Raw genomic sequence first — 11102 nt, 5'->3', positions numbered from 1 at the left:
GAAAATGGCTGCAATGAAACAAAGAGTGAAAAATTTAAAGGGGTCTGAATACTTTCCGTACCCACTGTATATTTATATGCACACACTAACATTCTCACTTGGAGCAAGTAATCTCTCATACAATGTAACACTGGCCATCAATAAAAGGGTGAAACTAATACTTTGTATTTTCAGCATCGCGCTCGCCATCCACTCAAAACGTAACGTTACTACTCTTTGGCCCGGCTCACAAGCCCAAACGGCGTGCCTGTTGTTTTGTTTCCGGTCTATCTAGATCCGTTGTGGTGTTGTAGTTTTTCGAACGTTACTGCAACAGCATGTGAAAAAAAAACTACAAAGTCTCCTAGGCCAAAAGGAAAAATGGACATCGTTCAAATGGATTGTGTTACCTGACCGCACTAGTCAATATTGTATCATTGTCTTGATACAATAAAGTCAGTCTGTCTGTCTGTCTCCAGCTTTTAGGAGGACAGAAACCAAGCGGTGGCTTCTGGACCTTTGAGTACTATCAGTCCTTCTTCAACGTGGACACAATGCAGGTACGAGCCCCTCCCCTCTCCACAACTACACTCTTTATACCGACATATATTCAGCTGAACAATGGACACAAGAGGTTCTTTATGATAAACCAAGCTCAGAGAAATACATGTACGTGTTTTATCACGACATTAACTTTTAGTCTGTTCTTTTGCTCGACACCCCATCATGTGCTGCAGGTTCTGGACAGAGTCAAGGGCTCAGTGATGCCGTTACCTGGAAGAAACTTTGTCAAACACCACCTACGGAGTAACCCAGATCTGTATGGTAAGCCAACTGAGATCCTAAATCAGATCTGTGTATGTGCTATTGAAGCTAGATGTATAGTTGTGTGTTGTGGCGTGTGTGGCGGAGTCGTAGGCTGCACTAGTTGACGTGCATCTGAAAAGTAGACTACACGCCAGGAGACAAGAAGTGGGACTGGTCAGCTGTCGGCTGCGGTTCCTGAGTGGGTCTGAGCGAGTCTGTCTGTGCGTGCGTGTGTGTGCAGGTCCATTCTGGATCTGTGTGACTCTGGTCTTCTCGGTAGCCATCAGTGGGAACTTGTCCACCTTCCTCAGCGAGCTGGGGAACCCGTCGTACCACTACAGACCCCAGTTCCACAGAGGTAAGTCCTCCACAGCGTCTTTGATCAACCGGAAATCACGTTGTCTCAGTTTTACCGAGTCATGCCGAGTCCCGTGCTGAGTCATGCTGAGTCTCCTTTCTGCCAACAACAGTGACCATCGCTGCAGTAGTGATCTTCATGTACGCCTGGCTGGTGCCCATTGGCGTCTGGGGTTTCCTGACCTGGCGGCAAGGGGCTGAGAGGCAGATCGGAGGCTATTCCTTCCTGGAGACGGTGTGTGTCTACGGCTACTCCCTCTCCATCTACATCCCCACCTCGGTGAGTCCCTCGTGCATGTTCAGGGTCACAATGGTCTCGCGTTGCCAGACCCTCCTCCACAGCGCTGCGAAGCAGGGTCTGCCTAGTCCACTAGTCCACACAGTCATGGGCGGTGCTAAGCACCGGATAGAACATAGCCTCGGGCAGGATCTTTGAAAGTAGTCATGCAACAGAAAACTCTGATTGGACAGATAGTCTAGCTAGCTGTCTGGATTTACCCTGCAGAGATCTGAGGACCAGGTAACCAGAGTCCTCAGATTGGACAGATAGTCTAGCTAGCTGTCTGGATTTACCCTGCAGAGATCTGAGGAGCAGGTAACCATAGTCCTCAGAAATCCACCAGAGGTTAGAATCCCAGATGAGCAGGTGGAAGAACAGGAAGAAGCCCTTAAAGTGTTCAGAAAGGTTGAAACGTCCACAACTCCCTGACGGCTGGGGAAAAAACTCCACCTGGTGGTGTAGATCATGTTATGGGATGGAAAGCCCAAGACCAGTACCTTGTAGAGATGGGTTAACCTAACCCTAGTCTGGCTCAGCAGATGGGATAAAACCTGACATCCTACGCCCCCTTTGCTATGTCTTTCTATTTTGCAAGGGCACCATTGCTGCGTCCAGGGCTTAGATCCTAGGTCCCAGGCTTCGTATTATTCAGGTTTTAAGGAATGAAAGAGCGAGGCTGTGTTCGCTATGGACGAACAAGTTCGTGGGGAAACTTTGAAAACATCCTCCGGGAACATTAGTGGAACATTGACTTTCATTAGCCATGTGAACAGCTTAGTGGGGATATTGTCTTTAAGGGCGAACATCGTAATAATCTGTAAACAACGTGCAACCCTGCCATCTCCAGGTTCTGTGGATCATTCCGTTTGAGTGGTTGCGCTGGACACTGATCGTGGTTGCCATGGTGATCTCCGGCTCGGTCCTGGTCCTCACCTTCTGGCCTGTTGTCCGCGAGGACACCAAGGTGGCGGCGGTGGCGACGGTTGTGACCATCGTGGTTTTGCACACGCTGCTGGCTGTGGGCTGCAAGGTCAGTGGGCTCCTCAACTGTACCCAAACGCTGTCTGTCGGGAAACTGTAGATTATATTTTTTGTGTGTTAGACAGTATTCTGGAGTTTTCTTTGCAGGCTGTACCAAATACCATTTTTTTTTTTTAGCTTTGTCGCTTTTGGATTTTTCAACCGCGAATGTTAAAAGCTTCGGTGGCAGCGGCGGGGGAAACCAATTTATCCAATTGCACTTCACCCTGGAAAAAGAACACTTTTATCGATGTTTTAAGTTTTCTTACGTTTTTGTCACTTTTTTTGACATTTAACACTACGTAACACTAACTTATTAACTTCAGTTTTACAGTTATTTTTGGAATTTATGTTCAATAAACCTCACCCTTTATAGGAAATTATACCTAATGTTGGAGGTAAAAAAGCAGAAATTATTTTTTACTAAAATTAAAGGAATGGATGTTGACGGATAATCACAAGCTGGAATATATCAACTATTCCTCAATAATATTTAGAAACCACTTAAATTAAATTGTGCTTGTAACTCAACATTTCTTCCTTCTTGGCTGTTTGGACGACATAGCACTGCAGAAATTAGCCAGAGGCTAGCGGAAAATTAGCAAGCAGCTTAATCCCGACAAAACAAAAAGAAAATCTCAAAATTAAAAATTGAATCTCTGACCATTGAACAAATATTTCCATATTGGGATCCGGCCCTAATCAGTTGTACACATTAAACCTTGACGGACTAGTACACGTTCTCTCTTTTCTTTCAGATGTACTTCTTCCAGACAGCGGTCCACGTACCGACAACGGCCCCTACAACCCACCCGGTTGCCATAACGATGGCCACCAAAGCCCACTGACCAATAGAGAGGAAATGAAGGCTGTCTGTTGTGTTAGGAATCACGTGCAGATATTAAACCGTGTAGAGACAGGCGGGTTTGGGCTATGTTGGTTATTGCCATTGTGTCATCTGTCAAGTTCTCTGTGTGATGAAGCGCTGGGATGCGTGTGCGTGTGCGTACGCGTGTGCGTGTGTGTGTGTGATAGCTCCTGAGGTGTTTCTACTCCGACTGCATCAGCACTTCCTCTGCAATAATTGAACATTTCTACTGTGATGTCTCGGGACGTGGTGCATGGCTTCCTTAACGCTGTGATTCCCCGGGAAGATTCAAACAGGACTTTAAAAGAGACCCACTCATCACTTCTGAACTAAAAACAATCATAAATCAAATTATTCCTTCTTACGAGAAATCAGATGGACAACACTTAGAGAAAAGAGTTGCACCGGGCTGTGGCATCACGTCAGTACTTGTTGAATAAATTCATTATTTCTTAGCAACAAAAAGGTCTAAAGACAGTAAAACCAGGGATTGTTTTATGCTTAAATAAAGCTAATTAGTTGTATTTTTTTTGTTTAGTTCATATAGGAACAGAAAAATCTTAAACGGGACTTTACATGGTTTGGTTGAACTGCTCTAAATATATAACATAATTGCTTATTTAATATCAGATTATTTAAGCTATATAATGTAGGTGACTACAAGGCTAGCACAAATGCGTAAATACTTATGCCGGCAATGTATAATTTCTTTTCCAACTTCTAATCCCCCCCCCCCCCCCCCCACGTCGTAAGCACTACTACTAAACATCAGCATGTTAGCATTGTTATTTTTCATTTTTAGCATGCTAAAGTTAACATTGCCGAGTTGCTCTAAGTCTCTGATTGATAACTGACATGTCGATTTATATTTTCTGTTTGTTAATCAATACTATAGGAAGGAAGCCATTCCATATAGTAGTGCAGCGTTATGAATGTGTTTCAGTCGTAGACTGGACGCACCACACCACTCCTACCGGTCAAACTCAGAAGGACTCCAGGAGCAGGGCCGGGCGATATGGAGAAAATCAGATATGGCGATATTCTTGTCCTAATACATCAATGTCAATATATTGTGTCAATATTACAGGGTTGACAATTAGCAAAATATCTTCACGATGATATCTAAGATAGATCATCTTCAAAAATGTAGATATAATGACTAAGTGGGGAAAAGGTAAAAATAATAGAAGTTCTAATAAAATATAAAATGACATCACTTTACTGCAATGCAGCCTTTAAAACCAGGACACTTACGATATCCAAAAAGTAAGACGATATCTAACCTCATATCACGATATCAATATATCGCCCAGCCCTATTTAGGAGTTATTGTAAATTGAGAAATAGGTTTATGTCTGATTTATTTATTCCCTACTGTAATGCTGTTTAGGGATTTTTTGTTAATAAAGTTAAGAGTGCGTAATCTCGTTTCTCATGGTTATTGAATAGCTACAGTCACAGCTATCGATGACATCACACGTCACGGCTCCGAGGTATTCCCAGGATGATGTCAGGCGCTTGATTGGGATCCCTACAGCGGTGGAAGAAGTATTCAGATCATTTTACTTAAGTAAAAGTAGCAAATACCACACAGTCAAAATACTCCTCTACAAGTGAAAGTAAATGTAGTCTGTTGGACTTGTAGGCATTCTAAATGTTTGGTAGTTTAATTTATAATAAAACATATTTTATAAATTACATATGTGTCAAGTTCCATCTTAACCCTTGTGTTGTCTTCTCGTCAAAATTGAAAATCAACACTTTTGTTGAGGCTTTTTATCAATTTTTAAAAAAAACGTTATCTTACATTCTTTTCCTTTTACACATGTGACGCTATTTTCAATGTTTCTATTAACTTCAGTTTTACAGTTATTTTTGGAATTTATGGTCAATAAACCTAATTTTTTAGGAAATTATACCTAATATTTGAGATAGAAAAGCAGAAATTAGGAATTATTTAGACTAAAATTAACTTTTTTTAATTATTCACCAGCTATTTTGATTGATGATTAATCAGTTTGAGCCATTTTTTTGTGAAAAAAAAGTAAAAGTTCTCTCATTCCAACTTGTTCAACGTGAATATTTTCTATTTTCTTCACTCTGTGAGACATCTGAGGACGCCATCTTGAGCTTTGGAAAACACTGATGGACATCTTTCACCATTTTTTTAGACCAAACTAGATTAATAAACAATGAAAATAATCGTTAGTTCAGCCCTAGTGAAAATACTATGTTGTTAAAGTAAAGAAGTATTATCACTTAAATGTACTTGAACCATTAAAAGTGAAGGTTCTTATTCAGCAGTATCTGACATTATTAGATAGTTAACTATTAAAGTACTCCAATTCTGCTCATTTTCAGGTTCATAATTGTATTAGGTTATATTATAATAAGTCTACATTTACTTTTTCCAAAAAACACCATATTTTTGTTGTACCGCACATTGCTGCAGCTCCTCTTTTCACCCTGTGTGTTGAGCTCTCTGTTTTAGCTACAGAGTGAGACATCTCACTTCTGTTCCATTTTTGTTAGGAGTCATGCATGCGCAGCACCTAGGTAAGGACTACTAGCCAGTCAGAAGCAGAGTATGAGGGCCCTGACAGTACCTATTTAAGGACTACTAGCCAGTCAGAAGTAGAATATGAGGTCCCCGACAGTACCTAGGGAAGGACTACTAGCCAGTCAGAAGCAGAGTATGAGGGCCCTGACAGTACCTATTTAAGGACTACTAGCCAGTCAGAAGTAGAATATGAGGGCCCTGACAGTAGATAGGTAAGGACTATTAGCCAGTCACAAACAGAGTATGAGGGCGTGCCCTGATATTGCTTTCCCTGGAAGTCGAAGGCTTGATTAGCATTGTGTGAATTTGTATGGCAGGGGCTTGAAAGTAGGCCATTAGACGTTCATTTATACGCTAAAGTCCCGCACTGCTGTAACACTTTACAGAACTACATGCTAGCATACCTCATGAGCTAAGCAGTCAAGCGATCATGCCATCTCCATTAGGTGTGTCCGACTGGGTCGTCTGGCATGTCCTCCACAGGGGGTATCTGATCTGGAAGACGCGTGACATGTGGCATCATTGTGCAGCAGGTCCTTGTGATGAGACAAGCGCTCTCTGGGGTGTACAGGAGATTTGCACCTGGCCTCGGTGATGTGTGGGGAGAACATTTTTAGTAGTCTTGCATTTCTTTCTCGTCTTTATGCCATAATAACTACGGCCACTATAGGGCGACTAACAATAAAACCTTAAAGGGTAACTACCGTTTCTTTCAACCTGGACCCTATTCTCTGTTTTAACATTGGTCGGTTATTTAGCAAGATCGCTGCAGTCAACGTAAGTTAATAGGCCAATGTTAAGTTTCTAGACCTGCTCTTTTACAAAAATGTGTATTTCAGGTTGTATTTACAGTCACAAAAGTGCTTGTTTTGCCACTGACTGACTCGGATTACTATTCTAAATGTCTGACAACATTATGGAAAGGATTTCTAAGGTCAACCTTCTGTTAAAGAGTAAGATCCTTTTATAAAACAAAATTATTTGGGTTGTGGCTCATCTTTTAACTTTTCCAACCATCACAATTCTAGTTTGGGTTGAAATAAACGCATAATTTACAGATTTACATGTGGAAATATGTTGGCTTTATACACACTAAAATTACTGTTTTTATTTTTTTAAATGGAGTCTGGTGGGTTAGCCCTCGCAACTTGAGAGCGGTTTCTGGTTAAACAGAAACGTCGTAAAGAGTTTTGAAAGGTCTGTAGGGATCCGTTCCATAATACTGTGACTGTACTTACAGTGGGACTCGAACGTTTGGGTACCCCAGGTAAAAATTTGAATTAATGTGCATAAAGAAGCCAAGAAAAGATGGAAAAATCTCCAAAGTGCATCAAATGACAGATTGGACATTCGTACATGTCACAAAAAGTTGTCCATCATTTACACTTTCATAATAACAGAAAACTAAATAATGGCATCTGTCAAAGGTTTGGGCACCCTTCGGAGTTTCTAGCGTGTACCCCCCCTTTCGAAAGCTGAGACCTGATAGTGTCTTGGATTGTTCTCAATCATCGTCTGGAGAGACCAGGTGATGTCAATCTTAAGGTTTAAATGCCCAACCATGCTTTGGGGTTGTATTGGAGCCAGTGGCACAGGGAACATTTCACAAGTAGAAGGAAAAATGGATCCCATCTGTGAAAAAGCTGAAGTTAAAGAGAGGATAGCTTCGACAAATGGATAATGATGCTAAACACCCCCCAAAATCCACGGTGGATTACATCAAGAGGCTTAAACTGAAGGTTTTGCCATGGCCTTTACGATCTCCTGACCGCAACATAATTGAAAATCTATGGATAGACCTTAAAAGAGCAGTGCGAAACCCAGAAATCTCAAAGAACTGGAAGACTTTTGGAAGGAAGAATAGGCGAAGATACCTCAAACAAGAATCAAGACTCTTGGCTGGCTCCAAGAAGCGTTTCTAAGCTGTGATACATGCCAAATTAGCGCTGCAGGGTGCCCAAACTGTTGCAGACGCCATTTTCTTTTGTTTTCTGTTATTTTGAAAGTGTAAATGATGGAACTTTTTGCGACATTATACAAATGTCTAATCGGCCATTTGATGCCTTTTGGTGATTTTTCCATCTTTTCTTGGCTTCTTAATTACATTTATATACATTAATACATTTTTTACCTGGGGTGCCCAAACTTTTGAGCCCCGCTGTACAATAATAATCTGAGCCTTTTTAGTGGCAAAAAAGAAAGAAAAATGACAATATGCATTTGCCCCATAGGGTTACATTGCAGCTTGGTCTGTGGCTGCTGGTTACAGCATTCACGCTTAATAGTGGACCAATTTCAAAGATTGTTGTTCCTGTAAGTCACAAACCTTTGACTGTATTGCAGTATTGATGCTGTCTAGAGTCGATGTGAACAGTGAACCAGGTATTATTCCTGGTTGGTCAACACAGAAATGATAAAACATGACACAAAATCTTCCTTATGCACTTTTCCATGATCAAAGTGAAAGCCACACAGAGCAATGACTCAAAGACAAAAGGGACATGGTTGCTATAGGTTAGCTGTCCACAGTCTACTGAACAAATTAAAGAGTACTACAACACCTGATTCCAGGATGGTTTTGGAACATCTCCACCACATTTAATTTGCGCTCTTTTTTTTTTTTTCATTGTTTGTCGTTTTTTTTTGTAAAGGAAAAAACAAAATAAAGATAACAAATAAAGGTTAATCCTACAAAGAGACATTTTTTCTTCTTCCTCAGCTCTCTTAAAACTCGCTAACTCGTAAATTACAAACGAACCGAGTCCAATGGTTGTGACACTGGAAGCAATGCATACATGTGTCAGTCCTCTCCGTGACTGATAAAAGGGGGACAAAGGTCTTGGGGCATGATATGTTGAAGATCATACGTAGTGAACGGACGAGGAGGGGGGGGGCGGGGTGGACTGGCCCAGTCTTCCACGCCTCGACATCAAAGTCTCTTTGAGACAGTCTCACAGTTTGAGAAAAAAAAAAACGGAGGTCAAGGAGGAGAATCGGGGGTGGGGGAAATAAAAGCGAGGATGTAAACTAGGATGCTGCCAATCCAGCACACCGTTTCTCCTTCCGGCAACCAGCTGGGTCATAGGTCCTTACTGGTTCATTCGCTGAATCTTCCTCCTCCAACTGTGCTGGAGCAATGTGGCTCAACGAATGACGATATGTCCTCTCAGCTTAAAAAAACTAAACAAAAAAACTTCAAGCTGTTCAAGGAAAATATGGGGCGATGTAGCAGGCTTACAGTTGCAGACACCAAGGTTTTGGGAGATTGTCACATTGGTCACCTTACGTGTCGGATCTCCCCCCCCCTTCCCCCTCCCTCAAGCTACTGTCGGCGTTTGTGTGTACGACTTAAAGGCAACAAGAACGAGGCTGGGTGTCGTTTTAGATGCTGGTAGCGTGACTTTGTTACCGGTTCCTAAACAATACATTTTTTGATCCCAATTTTTCCAAACTAAAAGACATTACAGCACAAATTTTTTTATTTTGTTTTTGTCTATACGACGGGTAACATTAGACAGCCAATCAGCAGCATTAGATCTTGGTAGAAGCCTGGTGCGTGCTTATTAGCTCACTGATGCTGACATTTACACCTCAGGTACTGAAATGGGGTATTGACTGACGAGGTATTTTTACTTAAGAGGAAATTTGGTCACTGAGTAAAAAGTATTAAAATCCGCACCCAGCTTTTAAGGAGAGACTAAGTGTGTTCTTCGACTACAGAGACTGAGTTCTCAGAGAGATCAGGCTGGCAGTGAGATGCGGCCCCCGAGGAGGCTTCCTTTAGACACAATCATAATACGGCCATAACCCTGCCTCAAAAGTGAGATCATTAGAACCTGTAGCAGCTCTAACCCATCCAGCATTATAGGAAACGTGTTTGTTCATCAAACCCACAGGCAAACGATGCGACCCATTCATTTGATTTGAGTGAGTGTGGTACAGAGATACATGTCGGTGCTAAGATTGATGGCATGACAAAACGTCCGCCTAGCTCTGTCGAAAATCAGACAAGATACACCTTCCAAAAACTCCTTTTATTAATTGGTTGTCAGAGAAGATAAAAAAAGTGTCAGCTGGGTTTTTGTTCCCTTTGGACGCTGCTATGCTCCACTACGAGGAGTTGCTGCTCGTTAGTCAAACAATTCCTCCGCCACGCTGCTTTGAAAATGTCTAATAAGGAGTTTTGACCTATTAAAGACGGGTGTATATTTTAAGTTTAGATAACAACAGTGGGGTCGTTTTCTAGCCTTTGAGCAAGGCTAGGCTAACCACATCCCAGGTATGTACAAGCATATTTAAAGCAGCACTAATCAATGTTGGTGTTTAAACAATAGATCCAATGCCTGTGTGTAGGGTGAACACCCTCAGCTTTTATGGGGATTTTTAGCCTCACCAATATCAATTCATGCAGCTTTGAAAATACAGAACACAATCCATGGCCTTATGTACCCATAAGGCCAACTATCAATTGATGTGATGTACGCTAACATGGAGCCTACTTTCAGTCAGTCAGTGTAGTGTATGCCGAGGTATTAGCAGAGAGGACTGGAAACTACAATCTAGAGTAGACGGGACAACTGCAGGGCCTGTTTATCTCTTCACTCAGCATGGAAGGTGACCAGTGTGCCATTCTCCCAAAACCTGACATTTGCATCAACGCCACTGCTTTTAAGGAGGACCATGCAGTGGGTACTGAGCAGAACTAGAAGGTCCGTTTGTCCAAGTCACCAAAAAAAAGCATATTTTCCATACTCATTGGGGTAGATGGCTTCAGATTTGCTGATATATATCTGCCTCTGCCTAAAAACCAAAACTAAGCTTGGAAAATGTGTCCGGTCTTCTTGAGAGGGGTGCGGTGGGGCCTTGAAGATTGGATCAGATATAAAAAGCCTAGATGGCCGCCCAGAGAGGAGTATTGAAGAAAGTGATGATGATGATGATAGTGTCCTACTGTACAGCGTCAGTGTAGATCTGTCATAGAGGTGTGGAGAATCGTAGAAACGGACTGGTGCTGGTATCTGGCGGCGAAGTGATCCTTAAGGGAAGAAAGGGTTTGAAGAACCACTTTTTTTTTTTTGGGGGGGGGTTCATGATGACACATTTATAAAATATAAAACGAGAAAGGAGGAGGGGAAGTGGAGGGATTGAGATACATGTTGAGGGAGGAGGGTGGACACCCGCCGACCACACGTTCAAGTCCCAACGGATTCGGGGGGGGGGGGGGGGGGGGG

General features: G+C 42.2%; 1 protein-coding gene across 2 annotated transcripts in view; it reads left to right on the top strand.

Annotated features, from left to right (window-relative positions):
- Positions 1-3809, top strand: part of yipf2 (Yip1 domain family, member 2) — a 7034-nt gene extending 3225 nt beyond the window's left edge. For both annotated transcript variants that reach the window (XM_034893749.1, XM_034893750.1), the window contains exons 4-9: positions 459-539; positions 717-804; positions 1028-1144; positions 1257-1423; positions 2271-2453; positions 3202-3809. In XM_034893749.1, coding sequence (XP_034749640.1) covers positions 459-539; positions 717-804; positions 1028-1144; positions 1257-1423; positions 2271-2453; positions 3202-3291 — 726 coding nt within the window. In that variant the 3' untranslated portion in view covers positions 3292-3809. The remainder of the gene's footprint in view (positions 1-458; positions 540-716; positions 805-1027; positions 1145-1256; positions 1424-2270; positions 2454-3201) is intronic.
- Positions 3810-11102: the final 7293 nt, after the last annotated feature.

This window comes from Etheostoma cragini, chromosome 15 (genome assembly GCF_013103735.1).
Source record: "Etheostoma cragini isolate CJK2018 chromosome 15, CSU_Ecrag_1.0, whole genome shotgun sequence".
Lineage (NCBI taxonomy): Eukaryota > Metazoa > Chordata > Actinopteri > Perciformes > Percidae > Etheostoma > Etheostoma cragini.
This window is presented reverse-complemented; position numbering and strand designations above follow the sequence as displayed.